Genomic DNA, 23,426 nt, shown 5'->3' on the forward strand with positions numbered 1-23,426 from the left:
AAAAAGTTGAAAACGCATTTCTTCAGAGACTACTTTGCATTATTCTAAGTTTTGACTGAGTTTTAAAACAGTGATGCTGGTGACAGTGATAGAAATTTAATGTTTGTCTGTGATAATTGTATGTTAGTAATATTTTAAAATATAGTATTATCATTGACTTTAAATTAATAATTGCTATTTTGATTCGTTTAAATTAATCTTATTTAAAATATTTTATATTTAATATTTTATTTCAACTTGTATTGTAAAACGCCATTGAATATGTTTTAAATGTAGAAATAGGCGTTTAAGCAAATAAACCAGTTTCAGTTTCAGTTTCAGAATAGTAACAAATATTGAGGCCACTTTTTTGAGAGAGAAGGAGAGAAAGATTTCGTGTTTTACATTAACATCTTTGAAATATAGCTGGCGGATAACAACTGACAGTCCCTTTGTAAAGCTTTGTTCCTGTAGTGAAATAAGTATGTAACACATAAATAAAAATCCAATGAATTAATATTTTTTAATTTTATTTAAGATCAGAATAATCAAATCGGATAGTGTTGTCTGTAGTGATCACGTGGTGTTCTCCTAGAATATCAACCAGAAATTGCGATGCCGCCGCCGCTGGTGAGAAATTGATTCTGCGTGTTCCCAAGGGTCAATGTCGCTAACTGGGACGCGCATGTCTCTAGGTACTGGTTCCAGACGAGACCCGATGGGCACTGCTGGGCAAAAGCGTTACCTTGGAGATCGCACTGTATGAACTTTGTGGGATCAGGGTGGGAGAAGAAAAGAGCGTTTGCGCTGATGGCTTGAGCAGTGCATGGGTTTTTAGTTGACAGATACCCTAAAATATACATGAATACATAAACAGTAAGTAATTCTAGTTTGTTTTAGAGTTATAACAAACCATGCAAATCTTTCATCTAATATGAATAATTATACTGTCAGAAACTCCACCTTCGATCCAAAGGCGAAGCAAATATTAGCATTCGGAGCTTAAAATTCTTCATGTGAGAAGTCATCTAGCTGGTGTACGGAAGGTCGGTGGTTATGCCCATGCAGGTACACACCCGTGATGAAATAATGCTTGAAGGAGACTTGGGGTCTGGGTCTTTGACTTGAAAGCCGCAATATAACCTGTAACTGTGTCAGTGTGACGTTGAACCCAAAATAAAAGTGTGGAGCAACTTAAGAAATAGAATTCTCACTTAATATGATTGCTTTAAGTCACGCTAAAATTGACCGCCTGATCAGTTTTTTTTTCTTTAGTTTTTAAATGATCTAGTAAAATCTATTGTGTTAAAGGTGATAATATCTTTATGTGTATTTTGTAATTATAGTGTAAGTAGAAATGATAGAGACACCTAGAATGTATGAAAAATGGTGACATTTCAGCTTTGAACGTCGTTTTTCAATAAAGCGCTGATACAAAAGGTGTCTTGCTGACATGGCGGCTCACATTTCGTTGTTTACCTGTAAGGGTATTTGTTCCAGTACCGAGTGTTCCAGGTTGGAGAACAAAACCCGAATTTGTAGGGAAAATACACGATTGTCTGTTCTGGTCCCAGGTCATCTGTGAGGGACATGTTAGCACTATAGCATTCCCATTCTGATCGCACTGGATAAACCTTGAAAAACAATTATCAGCTAATTATTAAATAGGGAAAAACGGGAATAAGTATACATGTTTTGTACCTCGTGTGTGACATCCCAGTTAAAAAGGAGCAGTTTTCTACGGAGCGTTTGTAATTACTGTACAATAACAAAGTTTTACTGAGAAACGCCGTCTTAATAATGTTGAACGCCAACAAAATCTTCAAAAGATTGATAACATGTGGGGAAACTCTTATGATAATTCCTGTAATTTTGCAATAGAAGTTTTTTTATTAATATGAAAATATGGATACTATTCTTTAAGATCATTGAAAGTTATGTTAATCTCAACACATAATGATAAATCATTGGAATGCAAACTGTTGGATGACATTCATTCTACAGTATCAGCAAACATTTGTTGCACAACTTATTCAGTTCTCTTTACCTTGTGTGGTCTGATAGCAGACTAAAGAAGATCCTTCCAGACTGTATGTTGACAGCAGTGCAAGGGTTGCTCACGCCGTATCCACTGAGGCTGTTTACAAGAGGTTGACTCACAATCGTCTGTGAATTAAAGAACGTAAATCTATGCCTAGAGTACGTGAAAACACATTTCCAAAAGTGATGATTTTTGGATGTAACAAACCAAAAACATATTTCCAAAATTGATGATTTTTGGTTATCACGACCAAAATTCCAGGATCTAGCATCAGTGTTAGAATTTATAGACTCTGCAGTGGATTATGCTAGCCCCCGCCTACCCACCACCAACACAACTTGTATTGTCATCAGGTAAAGGACCGATTCTTGCTTTTCTGGACAAATTCGAATTCTTGACTTGGCATATAGTTTAAAATGATACAATTTCATTGAATAGTCAATGTCACAGTAGGCCTATTTAAAATACAGAAACAGTTAAAAGGGAAGGAATGCCTATCCTATGTTGAATGTGTATGAAAGTCATCATCCAACAGTTCATAACAATGAAAGAATTTATAACACCGAATCACTATCAAAACAGATGCGACATTTTGAAATTTAAGGAAATGGCTAATCATCGAGGAAGATGCCTAGTGTGTTGATGACATCATTTACACATTCCCATTTTTTTATTTAGCAAATACGCTTTAAAATGATTTTTTATAGTTTCTTGAGCTAACGCCCACTTTAAGAAACATCCGGGATCTTCATCCACCATTATAGCTTGAGCATAATATTTTTTCCTTCTAGTCGGAAAAAGTAGATCATTTAATTTACAGAATTAAGGAAATACAGTCAAACAGAAATTTAAAACTAAAAACAAAATGTCTACCGTTTTGATCAAATAGTGAAATGTTCAAAACCATAACCGCCTTATTTCTTAGCTGATTTTGAAAATTCTCTTACTGTCTTAAATGATTTAAGAAAACTTTTCTGATGGAATTAATTCAACTGTGAAACACCGTTGCCTTTCCCTTTAAGTGTTGAAACAAAAATAAATATCATTTGTAGTGTAAACTACTATATGCAAAGCAACGTATTCGAGGTGTACAAAGATCATTCACAAATATGCGACAATGCTGGTAGATGTCATTCACAATGTCGTTGCAATTGACAATGCCGGATCTGTATCTTTAAATGTACTCGGTTCATATTAATAAATCATGTTCCTATCTTTGTTGTTCATGTTCATGCAGACATAGTGATGATGATAATAATAAGCAGACGACAAATCTTACCATTGGTTTGACGCACGTGGTGGTGGCTTGGTCATATACCTCTCCTGTTGGACACTGGATAATGAAGAGTCTACTGAATGTACCGCACTGGATGAACTTGGAGTTGTCCGATGGGTGGGGAAAGTTGAGCTTGTTTAGGGGATTGTTTGCACAAGGATTGTTCTGTACTTGCCACTGACCTGCACGTGCAAGATATATTTGATTCATAGTGACTGATTTATCTTCATTATATCAGGTTTGTTTGTTTGTTTGTTTTTTTGTTTATTAAAACATGCTTCATGTAATATGGCGGCATTAAAGCTATAATGGTGGATGAAGATCCCGGATGTTTCTTAAAGTGGGCGAATATTCGGAGTGAACCACTAACTTTCCGAAGGCCAGCTAGATGCTGTGTTAATTCTTAAACCGAAGTAGGGTTTCTAACCTATAGCGATTAGATACATCGACCGTAACTTCTCGGCCGCAGAGTTGCGAGCCATCACTTATGATCTAACACAAACATTCTAACGGATATTGGTGAAGCAATCTTCAAAACTCATTGACTAATTTTGTTTGAAAATATCTAACACCACTCGTGTGTCCATTTTGTCAGGCAATAAAGTAATTCTCATCATATTATGCTACGCACAATTTACTTCAATCTCTCAAAAACGTGTGGTAAATACTCGTGTACTTTGATGTGAGTCTGCTAACATAGTTGCAACATTTTGATAGAATGTATGTAGCAAAAATCAGTAGTCTTAAAATATAACTGCTTTCAGGCAATACCATTTAAATCATTCGTGTATTTTCTGCAGTGTACCTGTATAATCCCTGATATAATAATAAAAGCCCATTGCAAACGTGTTTTTTTTTTTAATGACTGCCATGTACTGGCAATGATCTACCTAAATTTGAATCTTTAAATAATAGCGTAAAATATTTTTCAAGATCGCTTTATTTATTCTCAATATTAAAAAAAACCTCACTTATTCGCCTGAAGCAATCTAAAAAAAAATCTTGTAGATAAACTCACACGGGTCACCAAAACGTCCAACAGTGCCGCGTAAATAGATTCGTGAGCTATATAAAATCAAAATTTTAATTATGGTGCATAATAATGTTACACATATTTCTTCTTTGTTTAATCTCGGGTAGTTTTAGAATTTCAAAATTTACTTCTACTGCGCTAAACGCGCGCCATATTTTCAAAAATTAACTTACACTGCTAAATGTTTCAAATTGTACTTACAGTTTTGGTATCTTGGTCCTGGCAGAATCACTGACCTGTCTGCGTGCTCACCTGTAACATATAATTGAAAAATAAACATCTCTAAATCTTAACGTTTTTGTCACTATTAAACTGTATACTAGTCAATGGTTTAGGGACAGCGTGATAAAGTTAAACTGTCGCTGTCCCGTTAGAGTGATGGCTAGACCCAATTTCATGAAAAAACGTAAGTAATTGCTTAGCTAAGTCTGTTATTTCAAACGCTTTTTTGCCCTTTCATGCGTCTTCAGTGTCAGAACCGTATATGATTATTTCATAGATCAAAGCACAAAAATACTTAATTTTACAGAAAAATGTATAGAAATAAGAAATATACAGAAGTAAAAATTAATTACTCAAGTTCGTTATATCGTGCTTAAATAGAAATATCATATTTGCGTGGCTAAAATAAATACTGCAGACAAATACTACTAACCATAATATAATTTAGCTATAAATCCATTGTTATAGAAAAAGACTGAATAACTATAACGTAAGCAATAGTATTTTTTTTAAATAACAGACTTAACTAAAGTAATAACTTTTTCCTGAAGTTGGAGCCCGAGATCATAAAGTAAGCCATGCCGATAAGCCGAAAGACTTTTTAAGGCTTACTGAATACTACTTGCAGAGAAATCCTTACATTTGATTTCTGTCATAATATACTATTAAGAATTTATTAAAGTCCTAAAATTATTAAATTATTTAAAAGAATGGATAGATACTTTTATCTAGCATCCATAAAAGCAAGAACGCATACATACCTTCATCCTGTTGGTCAACTGCCGCAGTCTGGGTGAAGACATATACTGATCCCAAAAGCACGAACTGTAGAAACCCCTTCATTGTTCAATGATTCGCAAATTTAGAACTGAAAAATGACAGTTAAAGAAGGCTATTTATAGAGACCGTTGCGGTGCAAGCGGTTCGCTGCCCTTCCGTTAAGAGGAAGATGCAAAGGGCGAATTACATCAGAACGCCGTTAAATAAACACATAGATTACATAAGATGCAATTAAAACTCGATTATATTTTACAAAACTCGGATGTATCTGTCGGTAATTTACGAGATTTGCCAAACATTTCACCGTAAAAGATAAATATCTACCGCATTTCAAATACTCATGCAAAAAACACGAAACCTTTGATTGACTATCATGGGAAAGGAAGTGCTGTGGATTTTTTTCCATTGATGTCCAAGCTTTATCTTTTTGTATTATAATGGCTAGATGCAATATTATTATCAGAAATGTATAAATTATGCCCAGTATTTTAAACGTAAGCTATATATTATTATCAATATATATTATAAAACAATAATTTTATTTTTTTTATTCGTGTAGCCGAAAGAGGATCTTTCAACAAAATTCAACATTAGATCTAGTAATGAAAAATTTAAAAAAAAAACAACAAAAAAACAAAAACATGAAACGAGAATGACCCGTACTGTAATAGTATCGGGGATATAAAGATACATGATACGAAATTTTCCTTACTAAACTGCTTATGTTTAAATCGTCTAAGCGTTCTATACTATTCGTTCTATTTGAAATTTCAAAGGCTTGGCGGATAAAAACATTAAAGGCATTGACCTCTAGATTTTGGCTAAAGATGATCTCCTTCAGAATTGAAGTTTGGTCATATTATGAACATTAGAATATGAGTTTTTGTTTCTAAACTATCTTAAAAATGCCAAATCAAGAAGAAGAAAAAAACCCGAGTCGGGAATCGAACCCAGGCCGCTGCGGCAATTAAAATTTTCACGGTATCTTTACTAATACACCATAAAGGAAAATATGTATCTAATGATCGTTAAATGCATATAAAAGTTATGTAGCAGACTCAATTTTTACTTGATCTTCTATAGTGATCTTGACCGTTGACCTACAAGCATAAGTCATGTACGTCCATAATCTACATACTGCCCTCTTTTCTCTTACCAAGTTTTATGAACCTAGCTTGAATACTTTTTGAGTAATTGCAGGATCCAGATCTGCGGACGGACTGACAGACGGAGGAACAGATGGAAGGCATTCCTATAGGAGAACGAGTCAGTGCTTGGGTATAATCAAGGAGCACTGGTAGATAAACTGTACACTTGTGGAGAACAAGTTAGTGATGGGGTATAATCGAGAAGCACTGGGTAGATAAACTGTGCACTTGTGGAGAACAAGTTAGTACTAGGGTATAATCGAGGAGCACTGGGTAGATAAACTGTACACTTGTGGAGAACAAGTTAGTGCTGGGGTATAATCGAGGAGCACTGGGTAGATAAATAGTACACTTGTGGAGAACAAGGTTAGTGCTGGGGTATAATCGAGGAGCACTGGGTAGATAAACAGAACACTTGTAGAGAACAAGTTAGTGCTGGGGTATAATCGAGAGGCTCTGGGTAGATAAACTGTACACTTGTGGAGAACAAGTAAGTGCTGGGGTATAATCGAGGAGCACTGGGTAGATAAACTGTACACTTGTGGAGAACAAGGTTAGTGCTGTGGTAAAATCGACGAGCACTGGGTACATAAACTGACCACTTGTGAAAAACAAGTTAGTGATGGGGTAAAATCAAGGTGCGCTGGGTAGATAAACTGATCACTTGTGGAGAACAAGTTAGTACTGGGGTAAGATCAAGGAGCACCCGGGTAAATAAACTGTACACTTGTGGACCGGGTAAATAAACTGTACACTTGAGGAGAACAAGTTAACTGGTATACAATCGAGGAGCGTTGTGTAGATAAACTGAACGCTTGGGGAGAACAAGTTAGTACTGGGGTAAAATCAAGGAGCACCCGGGTAAATGAACTGTACACTTGTGGACCGGGTAAATAAACTGTACACTTATGGAGAACAAGTTAGTTCTTGTGTACAATCGAGGATTACTGTGTAGATAAACTGAACGCTTGGGGAGAACAAGTTAGTACTGGGGTAAAATCAAGCAGCACTGTGTAGATAAACTGAACGCTTGCGGAGAACCAGTTAGTGCTGTGGTAAAATCAAGGAGCACTGTGTAGATAAACTGAACACTTGTGGAGAACAAGTTAGTGCTGTGGTAAAATCAAGAGGAGCACTATGTAAATAAACTGAACGCTTGCGGAGAACAAGTTAGTGTTGTGGTAAAATCGAGGATTACTGTGTAGATAAACTGAACGCTTGCGGAGAACAAGTTAGTGCTGTGGTAAAATCGAGGATTACTGTGTAGATAAACTGAACACTTGTGGAGAACAAGTTAGTGCTGTGGTAAAATCAAGAGGAGCACTATGTAAATAAACTGAACACTTGCGGAGAACAAGTTAGTGCTGTGGTAAAATCGAGGATTACTGTGTAGATAAACTGAACACTTGTGGAGAACAAGTTAGTGCTGTGGTAAAATCAAGAGGAGCACTATGTAAATAAACTGAACGCTTGCGGAGAACAAGTTAGTGCTGTGGTAAAATCGAGGATTACTGTGTAGATAAACTGAACGCTTGCGGAGAACAAGTTAGTGTTGTGGTAAAATCGAGGATTACTGTGTAGATAAACTGAACGCTTGCGGAGAACAAGTTAGTGCTGTGGTAAAATCAAGGAGCACTGGGTAGGTAAACTGAACACTCTTACATATCTTTAGTGTTGAAACTACAAAAGCTGTTGCATGTGTATTTTGAATTAGAATGTTCCTCTATAAAATCCTCTCTTTTAAATCTCATTACCAATACCTAAACATGTAAACGCAATTTTTTCCTGATAACATACGTTTGTTTGAGCGAATGTCTTATTCAATGTCATAAAAAGTAGTGTCGAGGTGTAAAGCACAATATTATACAACGATACCATCTGAGTTGATATATTTCTTACTCAATGTTTAGACTTAGTACTTTAGTTGTACATGATAGTCACCGAATCAATCTACTTTCACTTTCTACAAAAAAGAAATCCGACCGTATGATGTGCCCTAAGTTGAACGCTTCTTACATGTATATATCGCCTACTGTATTATCATACTTTTTAGCAGGTTCGTGAGTGTTTCCATGTCGCGTATGCTGTTAAATGAACTTATTTGGGAACTAAGCACTTTAACCTTTTCACAATTATGTAGGGACGTTCAAATATTATCAAATATGGCAACGACGTGATGCCGTTCTAAACACAGTGAAGAATGCTGATGATCATATTACGGAATCCTGTTTCCGCCATCGACTTTTCGACTAGACAGATACGCGAAAACTTAAAATTAAGCATCTAATTTCAACTTTTCGTGCTATAAATTTAACGCGAAAAGTCGAAATCTTGAAGTTTTTGTCCCGACAATTGTCGTGCAAACATCAACTTTTCGACCTATAATCAAGCGCGAAAAGTAGAAATAAAGAGAGCTAATTTCAACTTCTCGTGCTAAGATATTTCCTCGAAAAGTTGAAAAGTCGAAGTTTGTAACGCAACAATTGTCGTGCAGATGTCAACTTATCGACTGAATTTGTAGGGCGAAAAGTATAAATTTAAGTCTTAACTTCTATTTTTCGTGCCAGTTCTTTGGCCGATAATTTCGCGATATTATCGCTTAAATTTCGACTTTTCGTTCTAGGGTTAGGGTTAGGGTTAGAGTTACTTAGTTTAGGGTTAGGGTTAGTTAGTTAGTTAGTCCTAGAACGAAAAGTCGAAATTTAAGCGGTAACATCGCGAAAATATCGGTCAAAGAACTGGCACGAAAAGTAGAAGATAGGCCACTTAATTTCAACATTTCGCGCTAGATTGTGGGTCGACAAGTTGATGTTTGCCCGACAATTCTCGGGTCAAAAACTTCAAGATTTCTACATTTCGCGGGACATCTTTGCGCGAGAAGTTGAAGTTAAGGCTTTTAAATTTCTACTTTTCGCGCTTGATTCTAGATCGAGAAGTTAACGTTTGCACGACAATTGTCGTATTAAAAACTTCAAGTTTTCGACTTTTCGCGGTAAATTTTTAGCGCGAAAAGTTGAAATTAGATGCTTAATTTCAAGTTTTCGCGTATCTGTCTAGTCGAAAAGTCGATGACGGAAACAGGAATCCGTATCATATAGAAAATAAAAGCGTTCGTCCTACATCTGTTTCCGTTGAATAACAAGCGATCGGAGACCTTGAAAGGTGCGCAGTTATAATCAATGACTGGATGAATAGAAACAAACTGAAAATGAACACTTCCAAAACTGAATTTATTATGTTTGGTAACAGACCTCAATTGAACAAATGTTTAACAAATTCCATTAACATTGCTGGTGATGACGTCAAACATGAAAACACAATTAGATATCTCGGTGCATTTCTTAGTTGACGAAACCTTGAACTTTAAAGATCCTGTAAATCGCAAATGTCGTACAGCCATGTTGAATTACCTACGAATTAAGAACATCCGAAAATACTTAACAAAAGCAGCCACTGGAATTTTAGTTTTGTCTCTGTTATTTCACATCTGGATTATTGCAATGTCATAACTGTGAGGTGCGTAAGATGCAACGTATTCAAAACATGTGCGCAAATCTTGTCCTTAACAGGAGGAAATTGATAGTTCTAAACAAGCATTGTATCACTTACATTGGTTGCCGATGAGAGCAAGAATTGAGTTCAAGATACTTTCTTTCATGTATAGCTGTCACACTGGCAGAGCACCTCTGTATTTAACAGAATTGCTTACAAAGTATATTCCTAGTAGACAAGGTTTGAGATCGTCTGTGAATTCTGAATGTCGTTATGTTGTGCCATACAACATTCAATGATAGAAGTTTCTGTACTATTGGTCCAAAACTTTGGAATGAACTGCCGTTAGAACTACACAAAAGTAAATCACTTGACACATTCAAAAAAGTCTTAAGACACTGTATTTCAGAGATTTCGCGGCATTGTTTTAAATTTTTTGAAAACTGTTTATTATGCGAAAACAGCAGGTGATAGTTCTTAAATTTTTCTAAAAGGTTTTACATTTCAACATTTATATTTCCAAGGTTTGTTTAATAAAACGCACTTGTTGGTAAGGCTTTATGGGTCAGATAGTGTGTAGTATTTCTTTCTTAAATAGTATATGATGGCACCATTAACCGTGGGGTTTGAACCTATATATGCAGCTCGTCTGGGCGTACCATGTGATGATTTAAACACTGGTATTCGCAATAGGGGTAAAATGACCTCAAGGGGAGAGGTGCAGTCATGACAGTTTATTACATGACTGTATTCAATTGTTTCTCTGATTGGCTAAAAACGGTTCGAAAAGTAATGAGTACTTATCATATCAATATATCTTGGGTTATAAATAGTACGAAAATAAAAATAGATCGAAGTAGGTGCTTGGAAAACCAATATCAACCTGATTTGGTCTAAATTTATTCCTTATTTCTTTATTAAAGATACAGTTGTAATAACAAGACTGACTATACATTTATTCATGTAATAAAACAATTATTGACTTTTTCATAGGTTGATATCAGGATTTATCAACCCTCAAAAAGTTATATTCACCTCGCCTTCGGCTCGATGAATATAACTCTTTTCGGGTATCAACCTATGAAAAAGTCGATAATTGTATATTGTTACAATAAGGCTGTTATCATTATTATTGTCATTATTAATATTGTTATAATAATAATAATTATTATTATGTACAACGCCATTGAATATATCATTGTATAAAAATAGGCGTTTAATCAAATTATTTAGTTTCAGTTCCAGAAGAAACTTAACCGTGTTACTACAACAATAACAATTAGTACGGAAATTAACGAATCCGTCCGGTAGCGATGATATTGGATTATTGGTTTTATTGATTTTTATGATAGGTAAATCTGTCCCGCTTTATCGGTTTCGAGATGTTACTAAAAGTTGGTAATGACAGTGCTATTTGTTAATATCTAGTTGGAACACAGATATAACTAGTAAGTTACGGAAGAGCATTAGTGCCAGGTGCATTTTATTTATTAACTCAAAATTTCGAGATACTAACTCGAAATTTCGGGTTATTAACTCGAAATTTCGAGATACTATGTTACGAGTTAGTATGTTTTTTTTTTAAGACTGAGTTAGTTTGATTAAGATTAAGCAGCACTTTCAAAAAGGTTACACACCAAATTGGACAGAGGAAATATTTGTAATTAATGGGAGTCGCAACACGAACCTAAGAATATATACCATTAAAGATTTGAATAATACATTGATTGAAGGTGCATTTTATGAACATGAGTTTTTGCCTACTTAAGCAAGAAGTTTTCAGAATAGAAAAAAATATAAAACGAGACAGGAAAAAACAGGCATTAGCAAAATGGAGAGGTTACAGGGATAGATTTAAAAGCTGTGTATCCTTTAGTAACCTTGAACTATATTTTTTTCAAAAGATATATAAATGAGTTAAATTGAGACAGAAATAAACAGCTATGGAATAGAAACGACAGACCAGTTAATTACCCACTTAACTAAACTTGCAGCTTCTTATAGAAAAAGTTAGAAATTTTGTAGAAAAGTAAATACTGCATTACAAATCACAGCTGGTATTATTGGTTGCTTAGCAGCTTTAGCACTAGTTCCTGCTATTCCTGTATTTGTTTCATTTGCTGGAGCTGTTCCATCAGTAAAAACTATTTTTCTTAACAAACTAGAAGCAGGAGATAAGAAAACTATTTCAAAATTACATAATCATGAAATAAAACAACTAATAACTCAAGTTTATATTGGACGTGTAAAAGAAGACAGTAAAGTTATAGAAGAACAGTACTTTTAGAAATGCAGAAAGAAAAAAATCAATACATCTTGAAATGTATATAGAGGAATTTAAGCTGAGCATATACAGTGATAAGAAAGAAAAAGAGTTGTATTAAACTACGATTTTTTTAAATCCCATGTTTAAAGATAGGATAAAAGATAATGGTCAAAAGTCAGAGGCAATAGCCCTACTGTAAGCCACCAACAGTCAAGGGTTAAGGGTCAATAGTTAAAGGTCAAAATGGCCCTATAGCAACTTTCCTTATATGGGGTCAAAATAGGCCATAAAACCTCATGCTTGGCGCAGAGCGGACGCAGTGCTCCAGTGGTAACACTGTTTGACTACGAAACCAGGGGTCGCGAGTTCGAGCCCCCGTTCCTCCAACTAAAAATTACTAACATTGGGAGAAGAGTCCCGTGTATGGTTGCTTTACACCTGGCACGCTAAAGAACCAGGAAAGCTTCTGTATCATGCACTATCCTCCTACTATCACTACAGTCTTCTTGAGGAGTCGCCTATATGGGTTACCGGTGGCGACTATAAATAAGCTTACAAACAAACTAATGCTTGGCTGTAAATTCCAAGTATTTTCGACGAAAATGGTTGAAGTCGTAAAAGTTGTAAATTTATATATCATTATTATTATTTTTTTTTTTTGAAATTGATAACATATTGTTCTAAGCGTACGCACAATTTCAAGTTTAAAAAGTATTGTCAGTTATTTTTAAGATATTGGCAAAATAACAAATGACGGGTTAACTGTTCTGTTCATTATAGGCATTTAAACATCAGTTTAATGAATATATGGATATCTAAAATTACAGGCTTTTGCTGGATATCTTAAAATCGATTTAGTGATAACAATTCCCACAATTTTACTATCATGTGCGAATTACTTTGAATCAAATTTAGGAAACTATAAAATCATACAAATACAATATTTCAGTTGCTGAAGGGTATTTTTCTTCTCATTTCTCGGAATTACTGGCGTATAGGTACACCAAGGGTGCTAACTTGTTCGTCTTTCATTTAATCAGCAAAACGTACAACTGTATATTTAACAAATGATCAAAGACTTCGAGTGGTTTGTCGCCTTATTTATCACGGTTCTGAGTTCAGATGCGCAGGAAATGAACCACAAGGACACAAGCTTGAATGGTTAAATATAACCATTCAATCTGAAAAACATCAGAAAGTCTTGATTGATTTCATTCTTACATGCTCATTAAAATATTTTGACAAAGATCATACTGGACTTCATTTATCCAAGTAGTTATGAGCCGGGCGTTTTGCGGCAATTTGACGTCAAAATTGACCGGTCCATCCGTCAACCGTTGTTTATAGCAGATTCTAATGGTTAGAGAAGAGCAATTGTTTAAGAAATAATAAATCCGAACCAGTGATTTGTCGTTGGATAAAATCATTGTTTGGCGTTTAGATGCGAAGGAATTATATCACGAGGGCGCAGCCCGACTGATATATTAATACGCATCTAAACGACAAACAATGATTTTATTCAACGACAAATCAAATAAGGTCGTGTTAGAATTTCCCATAGACTTCCATTATAACATAACGGCGTGTGTGGCTTTCCATAAATCTTATCAAATCTTGAGTACATATTTCATAATGAACATGTGTACATAGCAATAAGCTTTTAGATAGTACAATATATGTTAGTGTATATAGAAGTGGTTTTAATAGAAGAATTGTTTCAACGATGAATAAATGTATAATGTATAGTCTCTAATAGCTCTATATATAGAACAGTTATGTACTATTATATGTATGTTTGTAATGTATATTGTTATTGTATGTATGTGATAGAGACTCTAATAAACAAATATCTATCTAATGGTCAGGGACCACCAATTAAAAAATTACAGGTAAGGTAAGTGTATATACCTGGGAATAAGGTAATGTTTATCCGTTCTGATTGGTCAGTCATGTAAACAAACCGAAGAAGTGATTTTTTTTTTCAAAATTATTTTTTTACCGCATTTACAGTATTTTATTATGCATTTTGACAAAATTAGCTACATTTTATGTGTATTGAAAAAAAAAGTCTTGTATTTTACAGATTTTATTATCAAACAAATTTCTCCCGCCATGCCAACTCATTGGATAACTCATTGGACGTTTACGCACTCCCTAAGTTAATCTGTGGGACGTGTTTCTTTCCGTCTTTTTAACGCTGTAAAAACAGTTCGTGAATTATACGTTGACATCATGTAGACCTACAGTATTTAGAGCCATAAATGCATCATAAAATTTTGCTTGTCTATTTCATTTACTTGTTTACATAAAAACATATTAGAATCCTAATAATATACAGCAGAACCATTTTTCACATATCTCAACAATACCCGAATCAGTTATACGTCGCGTACATAATTCAGTCGGACTAATTATTCCACATTGACATACTATGGCCATTCTAAAAATAATGACAATCGCGAGCTTCCGTTGAAGTTTGTTTACTCGGATGATACATGAATGACTCCTTTTAAATGGAAGTCAAGGGCGAATGCTTTAAAGGGATAAACTGAATTTGAAATAACAGACCAGCATGGTTTTCATTATTTTAAGAATAGCTGTGGTAAAGGAGCAGTTATCCATTTTAGGTCAGGTGACGGTATGTTAAACAAAACTCTCAGAGGACAACAACGTTCGACTATTCACCAGCCTTGTCAATAGTCAAAACGGGGCATAATTTTGTAAAGGTTCAAAGTAGAGTTATGAAACATGTGCACTGCATGTCGTCAGATCATCGGAGTGAACAAGTATGTGAAGCTTCAATCCATTCCCTTCAGTGGGTACTGAGATACAAGCTTACATATAAAAACAACTAAAAATTGCTAAGTCGGAAAAGGGGCATATTTTTTTTTAGAAAAAAAAACAAAACAAAATAGAGTTATGGAACCTGTGAACTGTAAGTTAGTTTAGCACAGTGAATAAGTGTGTGGAGTTTCAATTCATTTCAACAAGTGGTTACCGAGATACCAGCTTACATACAAAAACTTAACAAAATAAGGACGCCGACGTCTACAGACGCAGTGAGTCCAATAGCTCTACCTATTCTTCGAAAAGTCGAACTAAAAACGGAAGGTAACAAAGATTGAGGCCACTTAAACTTTTGTTAGTTCGAAAATGCCACGATCTTTCATCTGTGTCGGCGAAAGTTTTGTTGTTGTTGTTGTTTTTTTTTTTTTTTGAGAGCGAGAGATTTCGTGTTTTTTTTATATAGCTGGCGGATAACAACCGACAGTCCCTTTGTAATGCTTTGTTCCTGTAGTAATGTTAGTATGGAACACATAGAAATCTAATGAATTAATATTTTATAATTTTATTCAAGATCAGAATAATCAAATCGGATAGTGTTGTCTGTAGTGATCACGTGGTGTTCTCCTAGAATATCAACCAGAAATTGCGATGCCTCCGCCGCTGGTGAGAAATTGATTCTGTGTATTCCCAAGGGTCAATGTCGCTAACTGGGACGCGCATGTCTCTAGGTACTGGTTCCAGACGAGACCCGATGGGCACTGCTGGGCAAAAGCGTTACCTTGGAGATCGCACTGTATGAACTTTGTGGGATCAGGGTGGGAGAAGAAAAGGGCGTTTGCGCTGATGGCTTGAGCAGTGCATGGGTTTTTCGTTGACAGATACCCTAAAATATACATGAATACATAAACAGTAAGTGTGTTTTAGAGTTATAACAAATCTTGCAAATCTTTCATCAGGTATGGGTCTTTGACTTGAAAGCCGCAATATAACCTGTAACTGTGTCAGTGTGACTTTGAACCCAACATAAAAGTGTGGAGAAACTTAAGAAATAGAATTCTCACTTAATATAATTGCTTTAAGTCACGCTAAAATTGACCGCCTGATCAGTTTTTTTCTTTAGTTTTTAAATGATCTAGTAAAATCTATTGTGTTAAAAATGATAATATCTTTATTTATCACATGTTTGACGTCGCGGGAGTGTAATAAAGCCATTAAATAAAAATGGTAATACACTAGTGTAATAAAGCTTTGACGTTGACGTCGTTATAAGTATACGAGATGTTGATGAAATTGACTTGTTTATATAGTAAAAGAATGTAGAATTTCTGATGTTTTAAAAGGAAAAACTAACATGTGATAAAAAGAAATTACATTTATGACTTTCCATATTGAATTTATTAAACTTGTTGAATAAAATTAATAAAATGCTCGGCAGAGCCTCGCATTTTATTACTTTATTCAACTCGTTCAATAAATTCAATATGGAAAGACACTCATGTAATATCCTCTATGTGTATTTTATAATTATACTGTAAGTAGAAATGATAGGGACACCTAGAATGTATGAAAAATTGTGACATTTCAACTTTCAATAAAGCGCCAATACAAAAGATGTCTTTTTGACATGTTCATATTTCGTCGTTTACCTGTAAGCGTACTTGCTCCGGTACCTAGTGTTCCAGGTTGGAGAACAACACCCGAATTTGTAGGGAAAATACACGACTGTCTGTTCTGGTCCCAGGTCATCTGTGAGGGACAAGTTAGCACAATAGCATTCCCGTTCTGATCACACTGGATAAACCTTGAAAAAAGATTATCAGCTTATGATTAAATATAGAAAAATGGAAATAAGTATACATGTTTTGTACCTCTTGTGTGACATCCCAGATAAAAAAAGAGCAGATTTTTTTATGGAGGGTTTGTAATTAATAATGATGCGAAACGCCGTCTTGATAAACAAAACCTTCATAAAGATTGATAACATGTTTTGGAACTCTTATGATAATTCCTGTGATTTCGCAATAGATAGATTATTATTATTATGAAAATATGGATACTATTCTTTAAGATCATTGAAAGTTATGTTAATCTCAACACATAATGATAAATCATTGGAATGCAAACTGTTGGATGACATTCATTCTACAGTATCAGCAAACATTTGTTGCACAAATTATTCAGTTCTCTTTACCTTGTGTGGTCTGATGGCAGACTAAAGAAGATCCTTCCAGACTGTATGTTGATAGCAGTGCAGGGGTTGCTCACGCCGTATCCACTGAGGCTGTTTACAAGAGGTTGACTCACAATCGTCTGTGAATTACAGAACGTAAATTTATGCCTAGAGTACATGAAAACACATTTCCAAAAGTGATGATTTTTTGGATATTACGAAATAAACTGTTGTCACAACCAATTTCCAGCGATCTAGCATCAGCGTTAGAATTTATAGACTCTGCAGTGGATTATGCCAGCCCCCGCCTACCCACCACCAACACAACTTGTATTGTCATCAGGTAAAGGACCGATTCTTGCTTTTCTTGACAAATTCCAATTCTTGACTTGGCATATAGTTTAAAAAGAATATTTCAAGTGATACAATTCCATTTGATAGTCAATGTCACAATATTTGAAATACAGAAACATTTAAAAGGGAAGGAATGCCTATCCTAGGTTGAATGTGTATGAAAAACATCATCCAACAGTTCATAACAAAGAAAGAATTTATAACATCGAATTACTATCAAAACAGATGTGACATTTTGAAATTCAAGAAAATGGCTAATTATTGAGGATGATATCTTAGTGTGTTGATGACATCATTTACACATTCCTCAAATACGCTTTAAAATTAAATTATTTTTTATAGTTTCTTGAGCTAACGCTGTAGAGCATATTTTTTTCCTTCTAGTCGGAAAAAGTATATCATTTAATTTACAGAATTAAGGAAATACAGTTCAAACAGAAATTTAAAAATGAATTAAATCTTCTATTTTGTTTCAGTATTTTGCCATGACAACAAAATGACTGCCGATCAAATATCCATAACCGCCTTATTTCTTAGCTGATTTTGAAAATTCTCTTACTGTCTTAAATGATTTAAGAAGACTTTTCTGATGGAATTAATTCAACAGTAAAACACCGTTGTCTTTCCCTTTAAGTGTTGAAATAAAAATAAATATCATTTGTAGTGTAAACTACTGTAAGCAAAGCAACGGATTCAAGGTGTACAAAGATCATTCACAAATGTGCGACAATGCTTGTGTTACTGACAATGTCGTTGTCATTGACAATGTTGGATCTGTATCTTTAAGGTTTAGGAGTATATCATCAAATCACAGAAATATTTGATAAATGAACAACATCTTTACCAATATTTTACCTGACCATTGCATGTTCTGTCGTACTGTCCCGTACGACGGATACTTAAAATATTCTGAAAAAGTTGTCCCCCTTTGAAAATGAATGCCATTTGTAAAGAAATAAAAATAAACAATTGCTGAAAACTGCGTTCCACGTAGTTATGTGAAATTTCAACATTATTGCAAATACATCAAAACGAATATATGTAACAGTTCTTTGAAAATGGTGTGTTTTTAAATGCGTTTAACTGTCCGGAAGTGTGGCCCCTTTATGTAGTCCTTTTCCGGAATTCAATGTTTTTACCAGTATACTGATACTTGTTTCGTAGAGTAATATACATGTTTTACATGCTGTTCAATTTTCATATGAAACAACTCTTTCTTTCTATGATTGGTGTTTCATTTTTTTTCTCAAAACGTAACTTGCGTAACCAAGCGTTAAGGGGACGCATATTGCTACATTCACAGTTCATACAGCAATGCGGAAGGGGTGCATATTCAAGAAATCGATGGTGGGAAAATAAAAAACATATTCCTAAACTGATATAATACTGATGGACACCTGTAATATTCAGTATTTTGTGGATAAGGATGTGGTACTATGAATGTAATAGGAAAACAGAGGTCTTTGTGAAAGTACATTCAACACAAAATATTAAGCTTTTGTATAAGGAAAAAACAGGTTTTTTACAATAACAGTGTTCCAAATAATGTTGAAGGGATGAGATTTTCTTTCTAACACACCAGGTTTGCTTAAACATGTAAAAATTTAACGCCACGTCAGTTCATCTCGGGATGGACGCCATATTTCTCATTGATAAAAAATGTAAACAAAAAAATCAGAGTGGGATTAGCATTGCAAGGACATAAAATGACACTCTACAGAATGAATACCTTAGAACAGATATCTAAGATGCTACACAGGTCAGGCGGGTTAAATGCATAATGTCGATCACTTGAAATTCATCTTGAAAAGGTGGTTAATTTTAGTTTGTTTACATGGTTTTTAATTTTCCCACGACTTCTCGGCGATTCACTGCAAATGTATTACTGCGCCGGACGAAAGGTAACTCTAATAAACAACGGGAGACAACTTAGGAGTCAGCACGTGTACGATTTTTAAAAAAACATGTCGATGATTATAATTTCTTATCAAATAATGAATCCTATTCAGATATTCGTCTTTAATATTACAAAATTATTCATTTCTGTGGACATTTGTCAAAAAATATTACTTACAGTGGACTACTTTGCCAATCAAACTGGTTTCCGCTTCAGTTGTGAGGCACTTCCGTTATACTTTTTGACAACAATAACAAAACACAAAATGAATAAATAAAGTCACTTATAAACCGACTGCTACTTAAATCAGTGTAAGTAAAGTTGTTGTTACAAAATTAAACATGTTCGTTACGTTATGAGATAAAGTTTATCTTGAACTGCATAATCCATTAATTACGTTTAGATGATATTGCATTTACAACTTATTTGACCCCGTTTTTTTACGTGAATGACAGCATTCTCGTGCAACTCGTGCAAACAGAGTTATGAAAAGTATGGTGGAGAATTCAAGGACAAATTATAAATGACATTACAGTGAGGATAACTGTATATTCGTCCAGTTTTGATCATTGACATTCCTGCTGTGTATTAGTAACTTGTGTGAACAAGATTAGAATGTTGCTTTTGCACATATACACATTGATTGGACCTCTCAACCAAATTTCATACCTTATTTTAGGGATTTTTCAAAAGTTTGTTGAATGTGTTTTGATATTTAAGTGCATTGTAGTTCATGAATACCAAGTTAAAAATTAATAATGGCAACATTTCCAGGCCTTTATTGTAAGCCACTAGACTTCTGTAATGATAAATGTTTTATGTATTAAGGGGAATATACTCTTTTAGTTTTGGAATGTGGCATTCCTTGACCACCATATCTTTTCTTATGCACTACTTTGTAAACAAACTAAATAATGTGTTTTAGCTCACATATGCGAAATGAAAAACAAGACAGTGAACTTATTTCACATTCTTTCTTTAAATTAGAATCTGTAGGACATTGATAAATGTTTGAACAAAGTGAAGCACTATTATTTTCGCACCAAAAAGTCTTAATTGTTGACTTTGAATGTACACAAGAAGTCTTATGTAATTCAACAATAACTTTCTTGTTTCAGTTTTTCTCATTTTTATTTTAGTGAGCAATCCTTTGTGTACTTATAACAGTTGAAACAGTATTCATTTCATTTACCAAAACCTTGTACTTTTTTGCAGGTAAATTTTATAATACCCCACCCACTTTTTTCTAATTTCAAAGTATGCGTCCCCTTAAATGTACTTGGTTCATAATCATGTTCCTATATGATGATAATAATAAGCAGACAACAAATCTTACCGTCGGTTTGACGCACGTGGTGGTGGCTTGGTCATATACCTCTCCTGTTGGACACTGGATAATGAAGAGTCTACTGAATGTACCGCACTGGATGAACTTGGAGTTGTCCGATGGGTGGGGAAAGTTGAGCTTGTTTAAGGGATTGTTTGCACAAGGATTGTTTTGTACTTGCCACTGACCTGCAAGTGCACGATATATTTGATTTGTACAAAGCAAGACCCTATGAACTAAAGCCTGATCCATCATCATTCATCATGAGAGGGATAAACATTAAGAGATGCTTTATGTAATATAGACTGTATGTAATATGGCGATATTTAAGCTATAATAGCGGAGGAAGATACTGGATGATACTTTAAGTGTTATTTTCGACACGGGCGGATATTCGGAGCGGACCACTAGCCTTTAAAAAGCCCGCTAGATGCTGTGCTTTGTCATATGTACTAATTTTAAAACCAAAGTAGGGTTTCTAACCCAATTGCGGTGATGGACGAGTGAATGGATACATCGATCGTTACTTATCGGCCGCGAAGTTGCGAGCCATCACTTTTTACACATACCTTATGATCTAACAAAAAAAAAACAAAAAAAAAACAACAGCCTTATGGATATTGGTGGAGCAGTCTTCAAAACTCATATTGACTTATTTTGTTCGAAAATATTCAACATCACACGATTGTCCATTTTGTCAGGCAACAAAGTAATTTTCATTATATTATGCTACCGGCACAATTTACTTCAATATCTCAAAAACGTGTGGTAAATACTCGAGTACTTTGATGTCAGTCTGCTAACATAATTGCAACATTTTGATAGAATGTATGTAGTCTTAAAATATAACTGCTTTCAGGCAACACTATCTAAATCATTTTGTATTTTCTGCAGTGTACTGTACATGGATAATCCCTAGTATAATAACGAAAGCCCATTGCAAACTTTCCTTTTTTTGTGAAAATGACTGCTTTCACTCCAAATGATCCACTTAAATTTGAATCTTTTAATTGATAGCGTAAAATATTTTTCAAGATCGCTTTATTTATTCGCAATGTTAAAAAAATGTTCAAATTTATTCGCCTGAAGCAATCTAAAAAAGTTCTTATACATAATTTACAGATAAACGCACAAAGGTAAAAAAAACGTCCAACACCAATATTAATGTTACATTCTTTGTTTAATCTCGGGTAGTTTTAGAATTTCAAAATTAACTTGAACTGCGCTAAACGCGCGCCATATTTTCAAAGCTAAATGTTTCAAATTGTACTTACAGTTTTGGTATCTTGGTCCTGGCAAAATCACCGACCTGTCTGCGTACTCGCCTGTAATATATTACATAAAAATATAAATCTCTAAATCTTAACTTTTTGCCACTATCAAACTGTATACTAGACAATGGTTTATGGACAGAGTGATAAAGTTTAACTGTCGCTGTCCCGTTAGAGGGATGGCAGCTATATAAAAGACCTAGATCCAATTTCATGAAGAAAAAAAAACAACATAAGTAATATTATTGCTTAGCTAAGTCTGTTATATCCGACGCTTTATTTTTTGCCTTTTATGCGTCTTAAGTGTTGATTTTTTCATCTATATCAGAAACGTATATTACTATTTCATAAATCAAAGCACAAAAATACATAATTTTACAGAAAAAAGTATAGAAATAAAAAATATAGATTAGCAAAAATTAATCACTTAAACTCGTTATATCGTGCTTAAATAGAAATATCATAATTTGCGTGACTAATATAAGTACTGCAGACAAATACTACCAACCATAGTATAAGTTAGCTATAAATCCATTGTTAAAGAGAAAGTCAAGAAGAGAAAGTCAAGATTGAATAGCAATAACCTAAACAATAGTATATTTTAACACTAACTTAAGCAATAGTATATTTTACAATAACAGACTTAGCTAAGAAATCATTCAGTCTTTTCGTGGAGCCAGATAATAAACCTACGGTAAGCAATCCCGATAAGCGGAAAGAGTAAGGTTTACTGAATACTAGTACCTTACATTTGACTTCTGTCGTAATGTACCATTACGAATTTATTAAAGTCGTAAAATTATTTAATTATTTAAAGAATTGCTAGCATCGTTAAAAGCAAGAACGCATACATTACCTTCATCCTGCTGGTCAACTGCCGCAGTCTGGGCGAAGACATATACTGATCCCAAAAGCACGAACTGTAGAAACCCCTTCATTGTTCAATGATTTTCTTTCTGCAATAGCAAATTCAGGACTGAAAAATGACAGTTAAAGAAGGCTATTTATAGAGATCGTTGCGGTGCAAGCGGTTCGCTGCCCTTCCGTTCAGAGGAAGATGCAAAGGGCGAATTACATCAAAACGCCGTTAAATAAACACATAGATTACATAAGATGCAATTAAAATTCGATTATATTTTACAAAACTCGGATGTATCTGTCGGTAATTTATACGAGATTTGCCAAACATTTTACCGTAAAAGATAAATAGCTACCGCATTTCAAATACTCATGCAAAAAACACGAAGCCTTTGATCGAACTTCAGTATCATGGGAAGGGAAATGTGGGTTTTTTCTTTGATGTCCAAGCTCTTTGCATTATAATGGCTAGATGAAAAATTATTATCAGATATGTATAGATAATTACATTTTAAACGTAAGCTG

General features: G+C 34.4%; 2 protein-coding genes across 2 annotated transcripts; both read right to left on the bottom strand.

The window, feature by feature from the left end:
• Positions 1-488: 488 nt before the first annotated feature.
• On the bottom strand, positions 489-5,427 carry LOC123529205 (uncharacterized). The gene is made up of 6 exons (XM_045309432.2): positions 5,313-5,427; positions 4,531-4,581; positions 3,300-3,478; positions 2,027-2,145; positions 1,459-1,613; positions 489-829 (listed from the first exon to the last, which is right to left on the bottom strand). The coding sequence occupies exons 1-6, from the start codon at positions 5,392-5,394 to the stop codon at positions 579-581; spliced, it is 837 nt and encodes a 278-aa protein (XP_045165367.2). The 5' UTR covers positions 5,395-5,427; the 3' UTR covers positions 489-578.
• A 10,143-nt stretch (positions 5,428-15,570) lies between these two features.
• LOC123530158 (uncharacterized) lies at positions 15,571-23,035 on the bottom strand. Its single transcript, XM_045310880.2, has 6 exons — positions 22,900-23,035; positions 22,047-22,097; positions 20,782-20,960; positions 17,216-17,334; positions 16,671-16,825; positions 15,571-15,907 (listed from the first exon to the last, which is right to left on the bottom strand). The coding sequence occupies exons 1-6, from the start codon at positions 22,979-22,981 to the stop codon at positions 15,657-15,659; spliced, it is 837 nt and encodes a 278-aa protein (XP_045166815.1). The 5' UTR covers positions 22,982-23,035; the 3' UTR covers positions 15,571-15,656.
• Between the last annotated feature and the right edge of the window lie 391 nt (positions 23,036-23,426).

This window comes from Mercenaria mercenaria, chromosome 13, assembly GCF_021730395.1.
Source record: "Mercenaria mercenaria strain notata chromosome 13, MADL_Memer_1, whole genome shotgun sequence".
Taxonomy (NCBI): domain Eukaryota; kingdom Metazoa; phylum Mollusca; class Bivalvia; order Venerida; family Veneridae; genus Mercenaria; species Mercenaria mercenaria.

Excerpts from the sequence above, each read along its gene's own strand:
- LOC123530158 (XM_045310880.2), bottom strand. The coding sequence starts at position 22,981 with ATGAAGGGGTTTCTACAGTTCGTGCTTTTGGGATCAGTATATGTCTTC. Across the intron at positions 22,098-22,899 it reads AGTTGACCAGCAGGATGAAG|GCGAGTACGCAGACAGGTCG; the intron begins GTAATGTATGCG and ends AATATATTACAG. Across the intron at positions 16,826-17,215 it reads CTGCCATCAGACCACACAAG|GTTTATCCAGTGTGATCAGA; the intron begins GTAAAGAGAACT and ends TCTTTTTTCAAG.
- LOC123529205 (XM_045309432.2), bottom strand. The coding sequence starts at position 5,394 with ATGAAGGGGTTTCTACAGTTCGTGCTTTTGGGATCAGTATATGTCTTC. Across the intron at positions 3,479-4,530 it reads AGGACCAAGATACCAAAACT|GTCAGTGGCAAGTACAGAAC; the intron begins GTAAGTACAATT and ends TTGCACGTGCAG. Across the intron at positions 2,146-3,299 it reads CCACGTGCGTCAAACCAATG|ACGATTGTGAGTCAACCTCT; the intron begins GTAAGATTTGTC and ends TTTAATTCACAG.